At 35.5% G+C, this 25,777-nt stretch overlaps 1 protein-coding gene across 2 annotated transcripts in view; it reads left to right on the plus strand.

Moving 5' to 3' along the window:
• The window catches only part of SOS1 (SOS Ras/Rac guanine nucleotide exchange factor 1), a 151,591-nt gene extending 127,851 nt beyond the window's left edge, over window positions 1–23,740 (plus strand). The window contains exons 17-23 of one of the 2 annotated variants that reach the window (XM_059943540.1): window positions 104–221; window positions 8,600–8,772; window positions 8,981–9,097; window positions 10,351–10,615; window positions 15,976–16,020; window positions 17,750–17,868; window positions 18,793–23,740. In XM_059943540.1, coding sequence (XP_059799523.1) covers window positions 104–221; window positions 8,600–8,772; window positions 8,981–9,097; window positions 10,351–10,615; window positions 15,976–16,020; window positions 17,750–17,868; window positions 18,793–19,284 — 1,329 coding nt within the window. In that variant the 3' untranslated portion in view covers window positions 19,285–23,740. The remainder of the gene's footprint in view (window positions 1–103; window positions 222–8,599; window positions 8,773–8,980; window positions 9,098–10,350; window positions 10,616–15,975; window positions 16,021–17,749; window positions 17,869–18,792) is intronic. The other variant, XM_059943541.1, reaches the window with a different exon arrangement.
• The last annotated feature ends 2,037 nt before the right edge of the window (window positions 23,741–25,777 follow it).

Genomic DNA, 25,777 nt, shown 5'->3' on the forward strand with positions numbered 1-25,777 from the left:
CTGTTGTGTTTGGGCTTTACTCTAAGCCTGGCATTTTTTGGCAAAACCTGTGATTCCTTTTGTAAACTTATATTCCCTAAACATTATTTTTTTTTTATTGTAGCAAATACCAAGTCGCCAAAAGAAAATTTTAGAAGAAGCTCATGAACTAAGTGAAGATCACTATAAGAAATATTTGGCAAAACTCAGGTCTATTAATCCACCATGTGTGCCTTTCTTTGGTGAGCATTTCTCCTTAAATTTTTATCGTGTTTCTGGATAAAACAAGACAGTTATTTCATTAAATGACTGAGTAAACACATGTCTAATATACCAGCAGAAAATACTTACTTAACAAATATTTAGCACCTGAATCCCCTTAGAATTTTTCTCTATGAGGACTTTTTTAAGATGAAGCCCAATATGTACATTCCACTTTTTATTTCCATATTGTGCAGCCATTCAATATTGTATAATGCTTACTTCTGTTTTAATATTCATAGAAATCTTTTTTATTGACTTTTAGTAAACCAAACACTCTACAGAAGAGGCATGGCCGTATTTACCCATACTTGATAATCATGCTGCTTATAAACAGTCTCACATGGCTAAAAATCACAGTGCATGTGCCTTTGGGCCCACACCTTCTACACATCAAAATTTTACCTATTCTTTTTTCCTTCCCTTCTGCACCAGAGTAAGGTAGTGCCTTTTCTTTCTTTTAAGACTGAAACCTACCATCTGAATCTTCTCGCTTTCTGTAGGTTCCTCTATCTTATTCCATCATTTATTTCCTGTATTTTATTTATTTATTTATTTATTTAACGTCTTTATTGGAGTATAATTGCTTTACAGTGGTGTGTTAGTTTCTGCTTTATAACAAAGTGAATCAGCTATACATATACATATATCCCCATGTCTCCTCCCTCTTGTGTCTCCCTCCCACCCTCCCTATCCCCCCCTCTAGGTGGTCACAGAGCACCGAGCTGATCTCCCTGTGCTATGTGGCTGCTTCCCACTAGCTATCTGGGTAGTATTTGGTAGTATATATAAGTCCATGCCACCCTCTCACTTCGTCCCAGCTTATTTCCTGTTATTTTATATCTTCAATATCTCTTTCACACTGGTTTCTTTTCTCTGCTGGTATATATGCTCTGATGATTCTTCCTCTAAATACTTAAAAAATTATGACCTCAACTACACATCTGGTGTTTAGTCTTTTTAGTATGTGGTATATTTTCTTCTAGCCTTTTCCTCATCTCTATTTATATATTTTCTATATAGCTTTAAGTTATACTTCATGTAACATTGTTATGTCCTGATATTTTTTCAATTGACATTTTTGTTCAGGCTTTATAACCAACCAGTTTTGTACATATACATATTATATATAGTTGTAATTGTGTGACAGGTACACATTGTTTACTTTTTTCACTTACCATATCCCAGATATATTGTTGTGTTTTATTAGTCTTCATAATTACCATTTCTAATGGCTACATGATGTTCTTTAAAGTTGGTATGACAGTTTATTTAACTGTTACCCTATGACCTGACGCATATGTTGTTTCCAGCTTTTTTGCTTTCCTAAATAATGTTATAATGAATATCTTCATGTTTATACCTTTTTTATGTATTTGAGCATATTTTCTTGAGCTAGCTAGCCAATCTAACTAGATAATTTATATCTAGATGGATATTTCTTGAGCTAGATATTTTACCAGTCTGCCTTTTAGTTGTTATTCTTTGAAATACAGTATTTTTAAAATACTGTAATCTGTCCATTTTTCCCATTATGATTTCTATTGTTTCTAACCGTAGAAAGTTCTTCCAGTCTAGTAACTTAACATTCAGTCATATTTTCTCCTAGCTTTATGATTTGACTTTTAAAATTATATTTAACTCTTCAATCAAATTGAAGTCTCTTTTAGATATATGAAATATTCAAATTTGTTTCTCCACCAAATTGTTTATTTGTTGACCCAGGTTTATTGAATAAGTCTTCTTCATCCCCATTTACATATGGTACCTCCTTCTTTAAAAAATATTGTTTCCCATTAACTTCTTTTTATTTTATTTTATTTTTATTTTATTGGAGTACAGTTGATTTACAATGTTATATTAGTTTCAGGTGTACAGCAAAGTGATTCAGTTATACCTATATATATATTCATTCTTTTTTAGATTCTTTTCTTATATAGATTATCACAGAATATTGAGTAGAGTTCCCTGTGCTATACAGTAGGTCCTTGTTGGTTATCTGCCATATATAGTAGTGTGTGTGTGTTCATCTCAAGCTCCTGATTTATCCCTCCCCCCAACATTTCCCTTTTGGTAACCATAAGTTTGTTTTCGATTTCTGTAAGTCTGTTTCTGTTTTGTAAATAAGCTCATTTGTATCTTTTTTTAAAATTAGATTCCACATGTGAGTGATATCATATATTTGTCTTTCTCTGTCTAACTTCACTTAGTATGATAACCTCTAGGTTCATCCCATTAACTTCTTATGCTAGTGCCCCAGTCTTAATGATTGGCACTTTATAATCAGTGATTCTCAACCAGGGCGATTTTTGTCCCCCAAGGAACATTCAGCAATGTCTAGAGGCATTTTTTGTTGTTCGAGTTGGGGGGTGCTAGAGGCCTCTAGTCAGTAGGGGACAGGAATGTTGCTAACAGCCTGCAGTGCACAGGACAGCCCGCACAACAAAGAAATATCCAGTTTAAGAGGTCAGTAGTGCCAAGGGTAAGAAATCCTGCTTTAGGGACTTGCCTGGTGGTCTAGTGGTTAGGACTTGGTGCTCTCACTGCCGTGGGCCGGGGTTCAATCACTGGTCGGGGAGCTAAGATCTCACAAGCCACATAGCTCGGCCACAAAGAAAGAAAGAAAGAAAGAAAGAAAGAAAGAAATCCTGCTTAATATTTATAATATTTTCATATATAATAAGATTGGTTTGTCAATGTTTCTTCAGTGTTTTCTTTGTCAATTTTGTCTCTTTATTTTTCCAAATGAACTGGGGAGGGGGAGTGATTCCCCAAAATACAGTTGGAATAATCTATCAATTAATTTGGAAAGATCATTTATGATAATTAGCTTTTTCCTATGTATTTTTGATCATGAATGGTATTCATTTTTTAATAGTCAATTTCCCTTAATTCCAAGAATTATTAATTTCCTGGGATTTTCTAGATATTTAATCATGTCTACCGATAACAATAGTGTCTCTTCTTTTGATTTTATTTCTGTGTTAGGCCTTACAGCATTAGTCACAACTTCCCAAACAAAGGTTAAACAGTAATAAAAACAAGAAGTTCTGTTTTCATCTCTGTTTCAGCAGGGATAGGTATAATTTTGCTATTTGCTTGATTCGATGCTGTTTATTATGTTAAGACAATTTCTTTTCATAGTTATCTTCGGTGTTTTTGTTGGCAGTATACATTTACCTTTATAGTTTGCTGTCTTAGTGAGAGCAAAATGATTTTTCTTATTTAGCAAATTAAAACTATAGGTTTGCTAATACTGAACCTTTCTGTTAACCAACATTAAGCCTTTTTTATTCATGGTGGATTAATCTTTTAAATATACAAATGAATTCTATTCATTATCATTTTATTCAGGATTTTTGCATCCATCTTTATAAATGAGATTGGTTTGTGGTTTTTCTTCTTGTTCTATATTTATCAGCTTTTATTATGGTTATATTTACTTTGTAACATGAGTTAAGCAGCTTTCCATCTTATTCTATTCCAGAATATCATGAAATGATCTAGCCTTTAAACTTTGAAATATTCCAACAGAAAAATCATCTGGGCCTAGACTCTTTTGTAGTATGTAATTCTATAATAACATTTTCATTTCTTCCTTAATTTTTTTTCTATTTCAGTTTTGTTTGCCACACAGTTGTCTCATTTCAGTATTTTAAAAGTACTAGCATTGTCTATAAAAATGCTACTTTTAAAATTGCTCTTATTTGCAATATGTTTTTCTGTTTCTATTTTTACTTGTTTGTTTTACTGCATTTTTCTTCCAAACAATAAAAGTTGAAACAGTTATTCTCTCTGATTTTATAGTTTTTATGTCATGTATTACTTTTTATCATTGTTAATTTATTCCGTTTTCTGAGGATTTTTCCCCCTAAATTCTTGATAAAACTGTTGAGTTCATTTATTTTCTCTTTCTGATAAAACATTGAAGTCTATGCATTTACTTTTAAGTGTGGTAACTATGGTGCCAGTTCATAGAAGGGAGCCTGGGAAGGACCCCAGTCTGATGTTCATTTCATTCAACCTGTCAACAAATATTTCTTGAGTACCACTAAATATCAGGGGCTATGTCAGGTGCTTAGAAAAAAGCAAAATATCATAGTCACTCAATACACTCACTGAACTTATAGTCATGCTACTCATGATATCCTATGGCCCCTGTTACACAGAGATGAAATGAAACCACAGGGCCTGTTCACTGGACTCATGTTTGGCCCCTGCTACTCCATTATATCACCTGATTGGTGGGCATTTATTCATACAAACTGAACTGTATTCTCTTTCAGATCTTTATGAACTAACGTAATTGATTTTCGTTAACATGTTGTTAAGTGAAAAAAGGAAATTTCAGACCTGTATTTAGAGTAGTATTCCATTGTGTTTTAAAGTGAGCCATATGATTTAGTGAGTGATTGCAAACATGTAGGTGGTTTGATAGGTACAGACAGCCTGCCTGCCAGCCTTCCTACCCATTTCTCCTTATCTTCCTGATTATTAAGTCCCTGGTCAGTTCTGCTGCTCTAGGAGATTTTTGCTATTTCCAAGCTAAAGGTTAGCCAGGTAGCCTTTCATGGTTCTGACCCAATAGGTAGATATTATTGCTGCTGCTTAGTTCCATTTCATCTGTATGGTCAATTACAGAAACTTCTTCTAGAGTCTTATCCTTAATTCTGGATACTGGATTTTTTCCCCCTCTATAGGAGGCTCATGGGTAGTATCTGACACTTTTACTTTCTCTATCATCTTAGCAGAACTCTTACTCAGATTTTTTGCTGGCACTGCACTATTTACAGAATAATAAAAGTCAGGCAATTTCTCCTTCCAAGGCTATGCCAGGCTACTGGTCTATTTCCCAATTTTTCTCCATACACTACAAGGTTCTACTCATAGGTAGAATGAATATGTATAGGCAAACTAACATTTCCTCTCAGGTAAAAGGATGTAGATTTCTACCTCAGTCGAGTCTCACCTCTCTGCACAAAACTCCAAGCCTGTAACATCAGCTTTGCTCTTTCCTTTCACACTGCTCTAATCTTGTGTCCTCCTTCTGTTTCTTGTCAGTTTGTTTCATCTCCACTCTTGCTTTCCCGCCATTTTAGAATTGACTGTATGTCTCTTGTATCCTGGTCTAGGCTGCAAATGCTTTCTTTTCTATTCTGAAATAATGTGCTGCTTTTATTCATTCAGAAATATCTGTTGAATGCCTAGATGTGCCAGGCCCAGGGCTAGGTGTTGAGAATAGAGAGACAAGGAAAACATAGTCTTATACTCAATAAGCTCCCTTGAAAGAGCAGAAAAATAAATGACAGTGCTGTGTAGTAAATATAACACTGTACTGCAGAAACGTGTAAATCAGAGTGTGGACAGAGTGCTCTGTGAGCCCTGAGCAGCCACTTCTTCCTGAAAAGCTTGGGAAGGGTGTCAGCAAAGAGGTGAAACCTCACCCCTCTTCATCATTTGTCATAATGCTCTGCTTTTCCTCTCCCTAGAACAGCTGTCCCTAGAGCAGGGTATGTAAAATGATCTTTTTTAAAAAAATTAAGCTTTAACAGTTTATAATATTCACGTCTATGTACCTATTTGCACTACATTTTTTATTATACATATACACAGAGAGAGAGTGCATGCTTAAACATTTTTTTACTGATGTAGTTTATGATCAACAAAGTTTGAACACCACCTCTTTAATTATTTGTTCTCCTTTTAACTAGCCGTTAATTTGTCATAAAATAATTCCAAATTTTATCCTGAACTCTCCCAAAATGCTACTTGTAAGCATTTTCACAACTTCTTTCAAGTATACTTTTAACACCTACAATACCCCACAATTTATTATCCCCATGTTCCCCGGGTCAGTCATTACATCACCACCCAGTCAGTCCCTCAAGCACAAAGGTGAGAGTCTTCCTTCCCACTGTGCCTACCCTCTGCCCATACCACTTAATCAGTTCTTGTGGCATTTACCTCTTAGATATTCATGCATTCCACTCTATCCCTGTGGGCCCTAAGGTAGCCCTCATCATCTCACCAAGATGACTTTTCCTCTGTTAACTGAGCTTCCTGCTTCTAGTCTTAACTCCTTCTAACCCATCTAGCTTCACAGTACAACCAGAGTAATCATTCTAGAATGTAAAGATGCTAATCGTCTCCTAATTACCTACTGGATAAAAGCTAAGCTCTTTTCAAAAGGCTGTTTGTGACCCTGTACGGGTGCTACTACCCACAAACTCTTCACAGTTGGGCCATCAATTTGTGGCCAATATGGAAAGTTAATTTTGGCTCTCATTAAATATGTGTACTGTCACGGACGTTTGTCAGACTGAACATTGAGCTAAGGGGATCATGCAACTTAGTGTAGAGGAGAATATAACCAACTGCAAGTAAAAGAGCCAGTGACAGGCAGATGTGGAAAATAAAAGAGCCTCTGCTTACTAGAACACATGGTCCATTTGTATGATGAATATATAATCAAGAGTAGCCTAGGTGCTGAGAAATAGCCAAGTAACTAACACTGAATAACTGGATGCTTTCTAGAACCAAACAGGCATTGATGTCTATCATGTTTCATTATTGCTAACTGTTCACTATTGATTTTGAGTTATTTAATCTTGCCAAGAACGTAGTCACATATTCTCGTATGTAAAAGTTTGCCTCGGGAATTCCCTGGCGGTCCAGTGGTTGGGACTCTGTGCTCTCACCGCCGAGGGCCTGGGTTCGATCCCTGGTCGGGGAACTGAAATCCCACAAGCAGTGCAGTGCAGCCAAAAAAAAAAAAAAAAAAAAAAAGTTTGCCTCTACCACAAAACCATTTAGAACCACTAATCTATGATTAGAACTAAAGTGCCTGTTGCTCTGTTCATCCCTCTTCTCATCCAGTGGCTAAGCTGCAGTGATGGGGAAGGGGTTAGAACTACTGACTCCTTGCAGCCTATCCTCATTTCCTGCCACTCTTCCTCCACCCCACAGACCAAACCCCTGAAGTCTAGCCATTTCTGAGTATGCCTCCAAGCTTCACAAAAACCAGTGCCTTCAAACACGTGGCTTCTTTGCTTAGAATGCCCCTCTATCTTATTCTGCTTATTAAACTTCTATTCATTTTTTGAGACTTACTTTAAGCATATTTTAATCTGTGATGCTTCTGCTACTCCCAACAGCTCAAGGCAGAGTTAGGCACATCTTGTTTGTGCTCTCATAGCATCTTATGCATTAGTACTAATTAATATAGCACTTACCAAATGGTACTGTAGTAGCCCACATTCAAAACTCTGAACTCCTTGAAGTCAGGAACTGTGTGTCTTGTTCACCTTTGTACCTGCAGTACCTAATGCAGTGCTTGGCGTACAGCAGAGACTCAGCAAATGTGTACTGAGCGAATGAACTCAGATATTCACACTTTTTTTTTTCCCCAAAGCATCATAGTCAGTACTTTAGAGGAAAAGGCAGAAATAGGATAGGGCAAGAACAGCAACAGCAGCATCAACAGTCCCAACCATCGCTAATTAAGCATCTACTTTTGTCAGGCCCTGTTCTAAGCCTGTACATAAATTTACTCATTTATTTCTCACAGCAACCCTGCTGTCCTCATTTTAGAGATGAGCAAACCAAGGCTAAGCAACTTGCACAAGATCACAAGAGTAGAAAGCAGCAGAGCTGGCTCCAGAACCTTTATGCTAGAACCGAAAGGAACTAAAATGCCTGCTATTTTGTTCATTCTCCTCCTCATCCAGTGCACAAACTGCAGTGATGGGGAAACAGGAGCTCCCTTACCAGGTTGACATAATTCTAAAAGTACTGAAGACCAGAATATACATAAATCATATGCAGTCCTGTGTTTGATAGGCTTGCACATCCGCCCACATTTTCATGAGTCAGCCTATCCAAACAGTACTACCTCTGAATTACAAAGCCTAACAACTCTTGGGGGCCTCAAGAGCTGAGTAAGCAGAAAATATGATCCTCTAAATTTGACGTTTTCCTGTTTTGCCAAAAATATGTGTTAATAGTGATGGGTTATTCTTAAAGTTCCTTTAACAAAACCATGACTTACGTTAAATAACATATGGGTGTGGGGGGTGGAAAATTGGTTATTGCTCCTGAAAATCTATTAATTTTGTTAAACTTGGTCTCCCTTTTTCCTGGGTATTTATAGAACTTAAGTCACAGAAGAATTTCATACTTATAAAAATCTTTCTCTTGATATTTACTTAGTTTGTTGTTTTTCATAGAATGGAAATTTGTGCCTTAATTCTTTGGTTATGATGGTTGAGATGGTACAGTGTAATATACCTATAATTACTGAGAAAGAAAAAAACTAGCCTTTTCCATTTTTATCCTTGAAATAATTTATTATCTCTTCTAGGAATTTATCTAACTAATATCTTGAAAACAGAAGAAGGCAACCCTGAGGTCCTAAAAAGGCATGGAAAAGAGCTTATAAACTTTAGCAAAAGGAGGAAAGTAGCAGAAATAACAGGCGAGATCCAGCAGTACCAAAATCAGCCTTATTGTTTACGAGTAGAATCAGATATCAAAGTAAGTTGAATTATTTGAGGACACATATTTCTGATTAAGTTTATAACCACCTGATAAGAGGCGGGTTTATTTCGGAGAAAAAGGAAAATAAAACTTAAATCATTCCAATTTTCTTACGTTAAATGTTTTCTTAAATTATTTTCATGAACTTTAAACTGAATTTAAATTATTTAATATTAATAATTGTTTTTCTTTGCATCTATTTTAGAGGTTCTTTGAAAACTTGAATCCAATGGGAAATAGTATGGAAAAAGAATTTACAGATTATCTTTTCAACAAATCCCTAGAAATAGAACCACGAAACCCTAAGCCTCTCCCAAGATTTGTAAGCATTCATACATTTATATTTCTTTTACATTTATATATTTTTTACAGTTGTCATCTATATCTGGTGGTTTATAGTTTTCTATAAAGGCATTTAGAGATGACGTGCACACATAATGGATAAAAATAGTGAATAAGTGCTTAATAAATATGCTCAGGATTATTCCACTTAGTTCCAGGTAAATGGGCACTAATATTAATGTGAATAAATCCTAATATGATAGATGAAGAAGTTGGGCAAATATGGCCAACTTAACAAAAAATGTTATTCAGTATTTATATTAAGGGCAGGAAATTTGATAATTTATACTAATTCACTTATAATAAATATATGTACTTATGACTTTTTTAAAAAAATAATGACTTATGAGAACTTTTAACCATGAATCATTAGCCATAAAAATAACAGGCTTGGCTAAAGATACTTTTCTGGGGGTGAAATAAAGTTTCCATTCTTTCTTATTACTAGTAAGTGCCTGGCCAAATTTATGTACAGTATCATCATCTCACTGTTCTGAATATAATCTCTCTTATTCATAAGAAAGTAAAGAATCAAGGAGTAAACATAAATGGCTTCTAAGTAACGAAGATAAATCTCATAATGTCTGTGTACCAAAGCTTATGAAACTACCTCACAAGAAAATTTCTCAAGGCCTAAAACAGTTTTTTAAAAGATGGATTAAAAACAGCAAATTGGAAATAGCTATATAGTCCGCTCCAGTGAGACACACTGATATCATTGAGAAATGATCACTCTGTAAGAAAAAAAAATGCCATAAAACTAACATAAACAGATGAAAACTCAGTTTAATGCATTTGTAAATAGCTCAAATGATCCTAATGGCATCACTGTATTACAGCATAGTAGGCTATCATAGTTTATAACAATGATCCTGGCTTTTCTACCAAGGTTGAATTAGTTCAGCATAGTCTAAAAAGCCAGAGAAATATACACCATATCTTAGAAAGATTTCCATCAAAAATATTAAAATAACAAATACTCTGGTATTTATAGGACTAAGACTCAGTTATTTAAAGAAATTAATTCCCTAATAATTTAGACAGCCAAGGCTTTGTGGAAATGGGGTGTCAACTCTTCATCTTGGACACTTTGATTTGAATCATTACGTAACGTCTTTATTAGTGCTTTGTGGTTTTCCTAGATACTAATCGAATTTTACCAAGCATTTATAGAAGAACCTTCTTTTCCATTATGGTGTTGTAAGTGTTATGTTTCTTTTGATATGTCTACAGCCAAAAAAATATAGCTATCCCCTAAAATCTCCTGGTGTTCGTCCATCAAACCCAAGACCAGGTACTATGAGACATCCCACACCTCTGCAGCAAGAGCCAAGGAAAATTAGTTATAGTAGGATCCCTGAAAGTGAAACGGAAAGTACAGCATCTGCACCAAATTCTCCAAGAACACCGTTAACACCTCCTCCTGCTTCTGGTGCTTCTAGTACCACAGATGTTTGCAGCGTATTTGACTCTGATCATTCAAGCCCTTTTCACTCAAGTAGGTGCTCAAGTTTTAAGTGCTTTAAGTAATTGTTAGTATTATGCGTGCTAGAGGTAAAAAGGAATCTGTATATATATATTTTTTGTAAATCTGTAGATAAATCAAATACCATTTCAAAAGCTGTTATTATAGAAATAAAAAATAAATTCTAAACTCCAGCAGCTTATCTGTTAGAACAGCCTTCTTTAAATGTATTATACTTTACAGATAGGCCTGGTGATGAAATTGGTAATTGAAGTCTCATTTGAGCATTTGTTTTCAATGGGTGAATTTAAAATGCATCTCTAACTTCCAGAGGAAACAAAGATAACTCCTAAAATCTGCATGGAATGTCAATCTGATACTTTAAATGCTGCCTCCAAAATTATATTTGAATACTGCTCAGTACCTGGTTTCTTTCCAACCAAACTCTGTAGTTTCTAATTTTGCAATGTATCGAATTCAAACTCCTACTTAACCCTTTTTCAGTCTACACCATCCAGCAGGTGGTATCTAGCGCCTGCTAATACACTCCTATGCTTTCAAGCCCAGCCACACAAATCTCACAGACTGCATACTGTTGCTTATCCCTTTCCTAGTTCTAAGTCAGTGCTGTCCAATAGAAATATAATGTGAACCACATGTGTAACTTTAAATGATCTTTAGCCACATTTTAAAAAAGCAAAAAGAATTAGGTGAAATTAGTTTTAGTAATATATTTTATTTAACCCAGCATATGCAGAATGTTGTCATTTCAATATGAAATCAGTATAAAAATTTACTGAGACATTTTACAATCTCTTTTTTGGTTCTAAATCTTCAAAATGCAGTATGTGTTTTACACTTACAGCACATCTCAGTTTGGACTAGCCACATTCAAATGCTTAACAACCACATGTGGCTAATGGGTGCCAAACTGTACAGCCCAGCCCTAGCCCTTTGAAGAGGCTACCTTTTATATCTAGAGCACCATGCTTCCATTAATTTTTTAATCAATTTCATGTGGCGCTTTAAAGCTCTACTAAGAACCCACAACCTTTTTTCATTTGTTCATTATCAAATCAGAGTTTGAATCCAGTCGGCTTTAACCCTCTCACAACCATTTCCACATGCTCTTCCCATTGGCTGTCCTAGCTCAGTGTACAGTTCAAGTTCTGCCCTAATATTTGATGTTATAGAATCCAATAGTGAGAGGCAGCATGACATTATTATTCGGGAGGAGGTTGAGAAGCACTGACGTAGGAGTTAGGAATCCTAGTTTGTCATCCCAGTCTGCTAGTGAGCTTTCTGATTTTCCATCAAATACTTTTTCTGTGCCTTCTGGGGATTAAACTAGATTTTTAAGATTTCTTCCAACTCAGAGAATCTAACTTAAAAAAAATTATTCTTTGGAGGTATATTATTTTGAGATTTGGTCCAGAATTCTGTTTATTTATTCCCGTGTTGTATATATATTTGTAGTTACCCAGCAGTTTGTCTTATCTTTTTACCACCTAAAGTGTATTTGTTTTAAGAATTACCACACCTTGGCCTTGTTTGGCTACTGAGGATTATGAAGTCATGTTATGCACGTAGTAGGCTATCAGATATTTTTTATAAGTTCAAATAAACACCAGGTTAAAAAAATTCCCATTTATTTTCCCCAACTTGTCAGCCTCCTAAATTAAGTAATAAAATAAAACCAGCACTTTTCACAGTATACCTGACTTAAAATCCTTGTTTATTGTGACCCATTTAACTTTTTGAAGGGTGTTTTTCCAAGAGCAGTTGGCTGTGATCTATATTATAAAGATTCCCATGAGTGAATTATTGAAATCACATGAAGGTCATCAATTGCGAATTCTATTTCTCTTAGTTTAAGTAGCTAAAAATGGAAGATGTAGAGAAACCGGAGATAAGCCTACTACATTCCCTACTAGTGCTAAATCTTTAAATTATTAGTCAAACAGGGAAAAGGGAATCATTTTGGAATGCAGTGCTCTGGATCAGTGCTTTGTCATATGTGACAGTGGAAGAATATTAACTAAAAATAGCTAGACAAGTGGAGAAACCTTAGGCTTTGTAATCTTAGCCCTGAAGATTTTTTCAATTTCTCTTCCTTTGTGAAAAAGAAAACCCCTATTACTACTCCCTTTGTTCTTAGTAAAAATTGAAAATAACTGATTTTGAAATTAAGTAAGCCAGTATAATATAAAACCATCTGTATGCTCAGTTAGTTCCTTACTTAAAGTTCATTAGTGGTCTATGTATATTAAAGGTCCTCATCTGCTTTTGACCCCCACTCTGCTTAACAGATCTGCTAATGTTATGGGGCGGGGGGGTGGGGGGTCAGCGGCACGTCCAACCTGGTACTCACTGTGTTGCCACTAGAGTGAATACCTACTTCCTTGCTTCCCTCAGGGCCTGGCAGGAAAGAGCTGCTGTACCTACATTCTTAAGTCATCTGAACATATTCCACTCCATACAAAGAGGCAAAAAGTTCCATTGCTTACGTTTTTCAAAAGGCAGAGTTTGACTAGAATTTTTGATCAGTTATAGTAGTTCTTTTTTTGCTTCTTATAGTTTTTTTTCCAAAAATAACTTACTTTAAAAACAAAGATTAATTTTTTCAGCCAGTATCTGTTGCATATCTCATTTCTTGCTAAGCAGTGACACACCTTTTCTGTTAGGGCTTGCAATCTTACTGAGACGTTAAAAAAATAATCATAGTACAAAGAAAATCATAGTTAAATGCTTAACCATTGTTAAGTGCTTGATTCTGTTTGTACTATGATTTTTTTTCATCTCTCAGTAAGATTGCAGGCTTCACCAGAGAAGATGTATAAGTGCTAATTTATTAGCAAAATGCTAAATGAGTGGCAAAGACATTAATGCTGTAGAAGTTTACACAAAGATGACCACAGAGTGGGCACGAATGGTCATGGAAAGCTTTATGGTGAAGACAGAGAGGGAAGGAAACTGGCCACCTACCTACTGCTGCTACATACATCCTCACATTCAGAACCCTGCTCCACACCTTACCCTGGCCAGGTCCACCTCTGAGGTGATGATGCCAGTGGCCGGGAAAAGGGGAGAGACCACCCAGCTTTGCACCTGTGGCTACAGCATGGAGGGAGGAGGATGAAGTGCTCTTGGTACCTTCCTGTTTGAAGGTTGCCTGGTCATAAAAGGAAGCCATAGGTCTGGCCTGGTCTGTGTGCTGCAGATGAGCTTTAGCCCCATCCCTTAGTAGGGAAAGCTTTAGCAAGAAAAAATGTATTCCAAGCATTTGAAGCTGGAATGCAAGGCTTTTCTTCAGAGAAGATTATTATAAGTGATTAGTTTCTGATTTCATACACTTGCATTTAACAACAGGCTATTGTGAGTTTAAGAAGTTATTCATGATTTATATAATTTTTTTCTATAGGAAAATGCTTATTCCTATTCCAAGAATGACTCAATTATAAATTGGAGATTATTTTCAACAGTGGTTTCAACCCTGGTTGGACATTACAATCCCCTGGGGAGCTTTAAAAAATACCTATATGTCCAGCCCACGCTTGAGTTAGACTGCCATTGGCACGTGGGCATCGGTATTTTTTAAAAGCTCCCTAGCAGGGTCTAATGTGCAGCCCCAATGGAGAACCACTGATCTGTTGTTTGGGATTTGTATTTAACAAATTGATACTACTTTTTGATTAATTGGGTTTCACTCCTAAGTCATTATCAATAAATTTGTTCAGTACCTAGCTGTGACAAGAATTCCTAGTATATATTTCTTGATATATATATAATGTTTAATTCTGAGAGTTTTTAAATAGCATTTTCCAGGCAGTAAGACCAAGCAATCAGTTTGAAGTGACAAATCAGAAAAGTGCCCCAAGTTTACACATGAATCTAAGCCTGTGCTATATATAAATATGATCAAAGCCAAGTCTACATCTGCGTGCACAAGTGTGTATGCATAGGTGTAATCATTCTTTCTAAAAGCCTGCAGTTGGTAACTGTCATGAGCTTTGTCTTTTGATTTTATTCCTGTATTGTACTAAGTATACGACCATGTTCTTGAGGCTTATCTCCAGAAGGCATATTTATTTCCTTTCCAAGAAAAGTGGAAAATACATAAGTAGTAAACACTAGAGCAGATACTCCCTTTAACCCCTATTATGTTAGTGAAGAGAATCTAATTTTTAGTAAACAGAATCTTTGATACAGTAGCAGCATTATTTAATATCAAAGTGTAAAAATGAATTTTAATCTTTTGAGAGCTAACTTATTAGAATTAGCTGGATTGCTACCCTTAGTAACCATAGCCTCCAAATAAATATCAGTACATATGGAAAGGAGGTAATAGGATAGATTATTTGAAATTGGAGCTGTCTGGGAAATAAGAACACTGTATCTGTATAAGCGATCAAATTAATAATTCCGCCCACTGAACCTGGGACGTAAAATTATCCTCATTCTGAGCAAAGAAGCTAGAAAAACAACAGCCCTAATTATGTGAGTGATTGCCTATTGTGCAAAAATGAGAGAAACCTGAATTTTTAAAGATCAGCTCAGTCTAGTGCTATAGGTATTGCTTTAGTCTCTTGGATATTATCTGTTCAGTATGTTGGTAATATGAGGCAGTGTAACCTAAACACCTATATTGATTTAGAAGCAGTATAGATCTTCTAGCCTTTGTCTCAGTTTTTCTACTTCAATGCTCTTGGGGCTAGTGTTGTTGAAATTAGACATTCAAAAATTATCAGAGAGTTTCCTATATAAAATGTGTCTAAGCACCAAAACTGTTTAATGATTTTTTTTAAGTGTTTAAAAATATAGAAGGAAAAAAGCTATATCACTTTCAAGCTTGTTTGTAATATCCAAAGCTGTAGTTATTTTGTGATGAACATACGCCCCAAGAACATTTCCAAAAGTATATAATAATTATAGTAGTAAGAAATTTCCTTTTATGTTTCAATTTTTGTAACATAAATTTATTATTTCCTACTTATTTTCACAAGTTTGGTTTTTCAAAATAATCCTTAGTAAATGACATTTCTGTAGGTCCAACTGAATTCTTTGCTCACATTGGGTTTATACATTTTTTGAAAGTCTTCCTCTAATATACAGGATATTGTATATAGTTTTCTCATGAATGCTTTTCATTTAATTATTATGACATCAAGTAGTGAATCTAAAAGGAATCTTGAAAATTCCCAATGATATTAATGCAGTTTAATTCTTTATCTTTCTCAAAAGTAAGTAGTAATGAGCTTTTGCTAAACTGTTCTACCATTCTTTAAAACTAGAATGACAAAAATAACATTTCTATCATAAATAAATTTTTACAGATGAGTTTGAATATATCAATGAAAGAAAAAATATATACTTTTTCTTGTTTCCTTTCACAGGCAGCGATACCGTCTTTATCCAAGTTACACTGCCCCATGGCCCAAGTTAGTATATTTGGTTTAAGACTCATAATTTTCGCTTTGGCTTTATAGATTAAACCAAATGTAACCTTTCCTGCTAAAACTCTTCTTGGGTCTGGCAGTATTGGTACCTTGCTTTGCAGCATCTTAGAAGTGAGGCCTTCACTTGTGCTATCTTTTGATCATAAATGATTTGCTTAAACTTACATATTTTTCATGCTTTTTGTAAAATCTTTTTTCTCTTTTGAAAGAACATTATTATATGGGTGGCTTCCACATTTAACCATTTCTCATTTCCAACTCTGGAGTTCTAAACATATTTTAATGCTCAACTTTTAAAAAAAAGCAAGAGCATGCATGCGCATATGAGAATGTTGGCAGCTACATGCAGTGTCTAAGTCACAAAATATACTTAGCCTGGGAACAGCACAGATTGTAGGCAAATGACTATTATTTGACTTTAGAACAGCTATCTTATCATTGTACCTATCTGTATTATATAATCTAAATATTCATCACTGATAAGCAAAATAAAGTTCCAATGTAGGTATTTGCTTTTAATTTTAAAGTAAACTAACAATTCACCAAACTGTTCTATAAATTTTAAGCTAATAGATTGTTTTTTGTTGTTCTTCATACAAATGATTTCAGAACGTGTACAATGGAAAATATTCTTATAAGCTAAATTAACTTACATAGTCTCTTAAGAAAAAGGTAGGTGATCAAAATGTTGTTCATTTAAATAATATCAATACACAAAGTACTCTTTTTAAGTTCTATATTGTTATAACATTTAATTGGCAAAATAAAAACTGTCAATGTTTAAAGGAGAAAAAGAACCTGCCAAATATAATTTTGAACGACCATTTAAGTGTTTTTTCATATCTTTTTCATTGTGCTGATAAACTAGTTAACAACTTACATAAATGTTTTTCAAAGTGTAATTATTTATATGCCTATATTAAGTCCTTGTCATTATAAATGTCTGTAAGATATGTTACAGTTAGAGGCTTTACTTATTACCTTTTTGGTGCCAGTTTATCAACTTATTCCTAAATCAGGTTCACCAGATTCTAGCGTAATTTCTGTTTTTATTATCAGCACTGCCTCAGTCATCTTAAATACCTCCATCACAATGAAAATTTTTGGATTAGAGTGTGATGAACCTGACTTTGCTTTCCTGCCAAGGAGAACAATATCTAAGCACACTGAGGAGAGACCCCTCCCCCAGACACTAGATTCTCTCCCTGGCACCCTTTGAGGGGATTGCTGGGAGAGACACTGGAGAGAGTGGTTAAGATCAGAAACTATCCCGAAGGACTATCCAGTGAAGGCAAGAAAATTCTGTACTAATAAAGTCAGAGGAAAAAATGAGCCCATCAACAAAGCTTAACAAAAATTACCATTCCAAAGGTTTTTAATAGTTTGCTGTCTCTCCCAGAAATCTGAGACTCAGATCCAAATAAAAAATTCCAGTAATAGATTAACAGTGGGAATGTTATTTTGTTCAAGAAACATAATAACAGAATATCTTAGGCAGCTTTTTTTCTGAAAATTCTGCTAAGAAATTTCTGCATGCTTTTATAGCAGTTTGCTTTAATAAAGGAAATACTATTGGTTGTTGAGTTATTGAACTGCTTTTGATACTTCTGTACATTTCTTTTAATAAATATAAGCAGTTTCCAAGTCTTTTCAGGATTGATAGATGAAATAAAATTCCTATGAACTTTTCAAAAAATTTAACATCCTACAGGATCTGCTTCAGTATCATCTATAAGTTTAACCAAGAGCACTGATGAAGTGCCTGTCCCCCCTCCTGTTCCTCCACGAAGACGACCAGAATCTGCCCCAGCGGAATCTTCGCCATCTAAGGTAAAGTAGAAAATCTTGTTATCTGGAAACTGGAATCATTACAGTTACATTATAATCAATTGCTTGTGTCTGGTTTAGTTCTAACTGAATTAGGTTAATACTCAGAGTATTTGGGCTTAATAGAGTTTAAACAAGGATTAAGTATGGATTTACGATGCAGTAATGTTTATTTCCTTTCTTCTGAAAGCAGTTTTTTGGTAGGTTTTCAAAACCCTTGTAAATCTAAACTATGGGTACTGTCAAGAAAAAAGTTTAACCTATAATGTAAGAGTAATGCAGTCTCAAGCAGTTCTTTAAAAGATACAAGAGAGAGAAGGAAAGAGGTCTGAAGCTTTATATGAAAGCACATTTTAAATGAAATGGTATCTTAGTGCTAAATATTACCTATCTGAGCCCTTAATAGGTGAATGTGACATGCTTTTAAGTGGGATTTTCATGAAAATTCTGGGTCAGAAGAGACCTTAAAGGCTAATAGCTATTTTTTCTACCTCTTTGAATTTCTTTTTTTGCCAGTTATTAACGTGATTCAGTGTTCTCAAAATGTCCAGAGAGCAGAGCACCTGGGCAAGTCAAGACCCTCTTTGCAGAATAGCATGAAATGTTAATATAGTAAGTTTAAAATTGTAAAGTTGACAGGTAATTTATGTTAAATGGAAATGATCTTATATTAGATTCAATAATAGGTAAGCAGTAGCAAATAACAAAATTTTGAGAAAAATAAAAACTTAACACTGAGGGAAAAATAATTTTTTTAATGAATGAACTGCCGTAACCTCCAATTTAAAACATGGCAAAACGACCTGATCCACATCTAGGGTTCTTCCAATAGCGTATTTGAAAACCCCAGCTTAATTCTTAATATATTCATGGTGCTACATAAATTAAATTATTAATAAATGTCTTTTTTTTCCCCATTTATGTTAGATCATGTCTAAGCATTTGGACAGCCCCCCAGCAATTCCTCCTAGGCAACCCACATCAAAAGCCTATTCACCACGATATTCAGTATCAGACCGGACCTCTATATCAGATCCTCCTGAAAGCCCTCCCTTATTACCTCCACGAGAACCCGTGAGGACACCTGATGTTTTCTCAAGCTCACCACTACATCTCCAACCTCCCCCTTTGGGCAAAAAAAGTGACCATAGTAATGCCTTCTTCCCAAACAGCCCTTCCCCCTTTACACCACCTCCGCCTCAAACACCTTCTCCTCACGGCACAAGAAGGCATCTGCCATCACCACCACTGACACAAGAAGTGGACCTTCATTCCATTGCTGGGCCGCCTGTTCCTCCACGACAAAGCACTTCTCAACATATCCCTAAACTCCCTCCGAAAACTTACAAAAGGGAGCATACACACCCAACCATGCACAGCGATGGACCACCGCTGTTGGAGAATGCCCATTCGTCCTGAGTTCCGCTACACCAGGATGTACGTTGTCCTGGCCCCACATCCATTGCTGGCAATGGATGCACTGAACGTGCCAGCACTGAGGAGTTAAAATGAGAACTCCAAACACTAACGACTCTACTTCAAGATGCAGTATAAGACAATGAATTTTAACCTAGATGTAATTATAAAGTGAAAATGGTGTTCGTTTAGAATATGGAAAGACTGATCTAGAGGAAGTGGACAACTGATTGCACCTGAAAATCAAGTAAAGGGAACTTTTTCCAGCCAGTAGGCAGGAGTCCTCTTTTTGTGAAGTGATGTTTATCATTAAAGGGATGAGAAACACAGTCTAGTGTCCAGCAGGCCCACATGATGACAGTTTTTGTAATTCAAAATATTATGCACTTTTTAAAAAGAAATCTTAAACAGGGATCTTCAAATCCTCCTTTGTTTTCCTTTGCTTTTATTTGTCCTACTTTAGAATATTTTCTTAAAAATCATTCAGAGGACTGTGAGGAAAGGCTGTGGTACCTGACCTTGTTGGAATCAAGGCCCAGCACTGTACTACAGTCCTGTTTACAGATTATTACAGTGAATTGAATGGGTACCGAGGCTTCACCAAAGAGGTACTTTTTTTTTTTTTTTTTTTAAGAATAATTATACCGGTTTTAAGAGCATTCCCCTACCCACCCTCCCTACACAAACAAAATGTGGTGGTGTTGCCTTCAAACAAGAGAAGTTTTGTGTCATTAACAACGACAGAAGAACTTTTAAAACAATGTAACTGTCAAGTATATGATTTACATTTAGGAGACTGTTAATCTATGCTAGATTGTCATTTTCCCCCCTTTTCCCACAGAAGTTTACTGGTAACCCATGTCATGGCTTGTAGCTGCCCCTCTAACCACACTATGGAAACGCAGTCACCCAGTGTGAAGGGAGTCCTTGCTGGGTATCGCTGACACCGCTCATGTTTTACTAATAGTTGAGTGATCAGCATATCTAGAATTACCGTGCATTGCCTAAATCATGTGTATATAGTGAATGTTATATAATATACCTGGCAGGTCTGTTTTAATTTAATTGAATAAAGATACAAATACTTTGTTTGGCTGGCATATATTAAATTATTATATGAGAAAATGGTTGATTCTTATTTCTTTCAGTTGAAACACACACACAAACACTAAGAATAAAAGCACGTATTGTGGTACGCCTTGGTTTCTAGTTCTGGATGTATGTATTCATCGTAAAGAATGATCTAAAGTTGCAGTTTGGCATGTAGGAAAATATTTGGTTAGAATAGGATGGGTATCTTTTAAGCAGAGCTTTGTAAGGTTTTTAATTTCCTAGGTAACATGTGTACAGTCTGTTAAAGTTTATATTAAACATTCTACCTTGCTTGAGGTCTTTGCTCTTTCGGAACTACTCGTAATAGAACATCTACCTACATCATTAATATCATAATATGGATTATTCATTAAGCCTATGTACTGATCTTCTGAGTCTAACAAATACTGTGATTGAAATGCATGCAACTTGTTGAAGAGAAAAAGTGTTATTAATCTCCACTATAGTATCTGTGAAGTGTGCAGTATTCCATCCTTAGAGTCCTCAGTTCATCAGTATATGCATGTGTCCTCTGAATAATGAAGCAACATTTCAGCAATTCTGTTAACCATGCCATTAGAGACATTTTTAGAAGTGCTGCCTCATGGTGGAAACCTAGTACTTTAATAATTTTCTGTGATATTTATTAGAGCATTAAATGTACATCACAGTAGTACAATATATAGTCCTTTAAGACCGGAGTGTTGGTTGCATCATCATTAAGCAGTCCATCCTGTCATATACTTTATTTATTTGTTAGAGTTGAATTATTTTTTTCTAATATTTGTACCATTCCTATTATGGTAGTCACTTTTCTCTTTGTACAATGTCTCCTTTTAAAAGTCTCCCCCCAAATTAATTTCAGATCTCCTCTTGTATGCAAAGTGTCCATAAGACCATTCATTCAACAAGTATTAATCTAAGCCTACTTACTAGTGCTGCTACAATTAATCATAATACACATTCCAGAATTTCCATGACTTTTTATTAGACCAGCCGCATCGTCCCTAGGATTTCCCTTTATATGTCTTATGTGCACTTCTCTTTTTAATTACCCCAGCCCCACTCCAAATGAGAACCTGAGAAAAGTCCCATTGGAGCCCATTCAGTATCTCTCTGGCCAGTGTGTTAGCCTTCAACAAGGTAATAACCTCTTTTCAACCTGCCTGATTGTATAAAGAAAAAAAACTCAGATTTGAAGTTCTAATCATACTTCTCCCAAAGGGAAGCATTCTTCTACCCTCGTGGTTCTAGGCGACCGCTTCACTGTGCATCAGCTTTACATGCATTGTGGATAGAGGATATTTTTATTCTGAAGTGTAAAATTTGGGTAAAAATATTTTCTGCAGTGGTAACTGATTAGAAAAATTCCAGTTGGATGCCCTTAAATGGAGTTGAGAAAACTGTATCCTTGCCTTCTTCACATGTGAAACATTAGCTAGCTGGCAAACTTATTCTTTGTAGTAACTAAAATTTCCAGGGACAGGAAGTGGCTGAGAAGACAAATGCATCACCACAAAATTCTGCTTTTGAATTCAGGACATTACAAGACAGTCAATGCAGCGTGACTTTTCCTAAATCACGGTCCAAGATATGGAACGTTTCTTTTAGAAATGGAAGTGCTCTTAGATGTTTCATTATCTTTGGATCACAAAATGAAGAAAATATTTCAAGGTTGAATTTACCTAAATGGGCTGATAACCAATATAATAGAAAGGGAGGCTTTTCACATCTAAGTACTTTTAAAAACAGGAAAAGATAAGTATATGTTTCTAAATTTATTGAAAGACAGGTTATTTACTCTTCCCAGATATCCAAATGTATTTTAAGACTACAAATTATCAGGAAATGTACAAACGTCAAATGTTTGCTTAATTAAAGGTTGTTGGGTATTAAATTATGTGTTTAGTAGGTTACTGTGCTCTAACAACTCAAGAATGTTTTAATGTATCTGAATTTAGCAAGGAGCATGCCACGCTAATTATACTCCAATTAACAGAACAGTGTAGTGAACCAGTACTATTTCAGTTGGAGGCTATATTATGGTTCTGAATTCCTTAATGTGTTTTTTCGTACATCAAAAATTACCCAAACCAAAAATTAGTTGGTATCTATGATCACAATCTTGTCTTAATTCTCAAATTTAGCTCACGTTAGTCATGTACCTCATCATTTGTCCTTTCATGACAGCTTAAATTCAGAGTTTTAAGTGGCTCAGCAAAACAGATAATGGAAATGGGGGGAGGTGTCTCAATTTATTAGTGTTATACATATTGAGGAAAACCTTTTTTTTTCCCTCCAGATTCAGAAAGAAAAATTTAACCATTTATTTCTCGGTATTCTGCTGCTATAGGTAGGTTCACTTATTCTTTTAACCTATATTGTATGACTGTCGTACAAGTGTAGGTCCTATTGTGTTGCACATAAATCTTTACCAGTAAAATAAGCGTCACAGGGTTAATACCAGTTTGTCTGAAAGAATTATGCAGTAAAATTATTTATAAGGGAAAGTGATGACTTAGTTTATTTATTCAGTATTTTTCTTTTGAAACATCTCATTACTTTTAAAATCATTTCAAAATTCCTTATACATGAGCCAATGAAATATTTTGAGCACTAGTTAAGAAAAGCATGAAGTCTATGATAAATCTAAACAAAAGCACTTGTAACTTGTTTTGTAAATTTCATGCCTTATTTTCCATTTTTGACACCATAAAGTGCATTTTCTGTCAACTGTGAGCAAATTTCCCTTTTGCCTTTAATGAAAATAGTGCATTAAGTAGCCAATTGCTGCAAAATTATAAAGCAAGTTAGCTAAAGGTGGATCACATTGGACTACCACTCAAAGAAACAAGATGCATAGTGGATGGAAGTCACATGTGGTGTGGCTTTATAGGGAGAGTGCACCTGTGCCAGATGCATGCCACTTTCCGTAGCTGCCAAATGTGCCTTTAATTAAGAACATCTCTGATTTTTTTCTTCAGATCAAGTCAGCATTTGGGGGCGGGATCAGGGCAGGGGACTTTGGGGTGCAAATATCTGGTGAAACACACCAGAGAAGAAGCCTTTGTTTGTCCAAGTGACACGAATAATTTCAGTTGAAACGTGTTTATGTATATATATGTGTATTTGCCTTTGTTTAGTAGCACGGTTATTTGCTAAAATAATTGTCCAAAAAATTGCTGTCAGTCTTACTTTGATGTAAAAACAAAGTTTGGTCTATACATCTAATATGGCCTTTGTACCTAACCATGTTCGTAGGTAATCTTTGTACTCTGTGTGCAGCAGTATTTGGTTTGCATTTAAAGTGAAAATAACGGCTGTTATTTTTCTGGCATTACTAAGACAAACCGAAAAATAATAAAAAAAAAAAAATGCCTTACATAGCCCACAAGTGTATTATTTTTGCATGTATTTATTTTAGAAGGCAATATTTTAATGTCATTAGTGATTCTCATTTTAGCTCATACTTTCCATAGAAATAGTTTGCTCTTAATCATGGTCTTGCTTTGGAGGCACTTCTTCCTGTATCACAGTATTATAAAAGAAGTTGAATACTTCCTTCTGTATCAAGCTCTATGATTGTAGTGAGTGGGAGGCCCTTGGGATGAAAATTAGTACTTTAGTGACCTTGGGTGTCACCTGGATGAAGCTGCAGAGGAGGGCTGAGGCATTTGTATTCCATAAAAGAAGTTTTAAGATACCACAGTTCCTCGACAGGCAGGTTTTGCTGAGACCTGCTGGAACATGGCAGCCTGACATTCAGCAGTTCTTTCTAGGTTTGGCATAAAAAGATACAGCTTACAGTTGTACACTGTAAAGAATTATGCAAATATGAGGTCATTCATGGTGAACTACAGAACGTGAAAACTGATGAATCCTTAAGAGATCTAATACCCTTATTTTAAAATTGAAGTAAGTGAGATGACTTAGCCAACATCATGTGACAGTCAGTGATTGAGACCACTGACTCAACTTTGATTCCTGGTATTTGGAGGACTGCTTTCAGGAATAGTCAAAATTCATTGTTGTGGTTTTTTTTTTTTCACCCCTGGTTTAAAGACAAAATCATCAGTTTGTACAAATTCCATTTGTAGGCCACTGTGAAATCCAAGTATGTATTATTGAGTATATTCTAGATAATCAATTTAAAAGCTATAGGAAAATAATATTAATATTGATTAGTCCGACCTGATTCCACATTTGCTCTTGAAACATCACTTCTTTTGAATTTTAACCAGGTGGTTTGTTTTTTTTACTTATTTTAGTCACTAGCTCATCACAGATGCAGGGCACTTAAGACTCTAGGGTTCAGCCACCAGCAGAGCCTACCTTTTTGCAGACAGATGCATGTTAGCAAGGAGGGCTTTGGTAGAGTACAATTCCAAAAAAGCAGTTTATAGCCATTCTACTATTTTAGGGCTCTTGATTCTTATTGGAGGCAAGAAGAAAACTACAGCCCATTTTTAGAAGCTGGTTTCTCTACCTTCATGACTCATCTAGAAAAGGAAAAACTGTTGTGGAGGAGTACAACAAGCATGTGCTTTGGAATCACATTCCTGTGTTCACATTCTGGTTCCGTGACTTACTAGATGTGTGACTTGGGAGAAGTTATTTAAATAATCTGAGTCTGTGTTTCTTCATCAATATTTGAGGTCAACAGATCTACTCTTTGGGACTGTTGTGAGGTTTAAAGGTAATATGTATAAAACCCAGTGCCTTTCACAGAGTGAGTGCTTAATAATAACTAAAGTTATGAGGCATATGTTTTCAGAGTTTGCCTGCTTTTAGATATCTTTTAAGAGGTTGATGGTTCATCCTGAAGTTCCCATAATTTGATTCTTTACCATACAGCTTCCTTTGATGTTTACACTTAAATTGGTTTTGAGTGACCTTAGTTATAAGCATTTGTTAAGGGCCCATCTGACTATTCAACAAATATTTATTGTTTCAGGTACAGTTTTGATGTTAGGAATATAGCAATGAACAAAACAGACAAAAATCCGTATCGTGGGATTAATAATCTAGTGAGGAAATGCAGACAATAAGTATTAAGAACAAATAGATATATGTTAGAATGTTGTAACTGCTATGAACAAAAAAGCAGGCAGGACAGGGTGACTGTGAATGTAGGGGCAGGGGAAGTGACACCTAACCAGGATGGTGAGAGTCAGCCTCATGGAGAAGGGGACATACGAGTAAAGACTTGAAGGAGGTGCAGGAATGAGACATGCATGTATCTAGGAAAAGAATATGTGAAGTCACAGGGAACAGTCAATTCAAAAGCCCAGAGGCAGGAGCATACTTAATATATCTGAGGAATAGCGAAGCTACTTGTGTCTGGAGAGGAATGACTGTGAGTGAGCAGGAGGTGCCGTCAGAGGTTTAATGGGTCCAGATCACT

Source organism: Balaenoptera ricei, chromosome 13 (assembly GCF_028023285.1).
Source record: "Balaenoptera ricei isolate mBalRic1 chromosome 13, mBalRic1.hap2, whole genome shotgun sequence".
Classification (NCBI taxonomy): domain Eukaryota; kingdom Metazoa; phylum Chordata; class Mammalia; order Artiodactyla; family Balaenopteridae; genus Balaenoptera; species Balaenoptera ricei.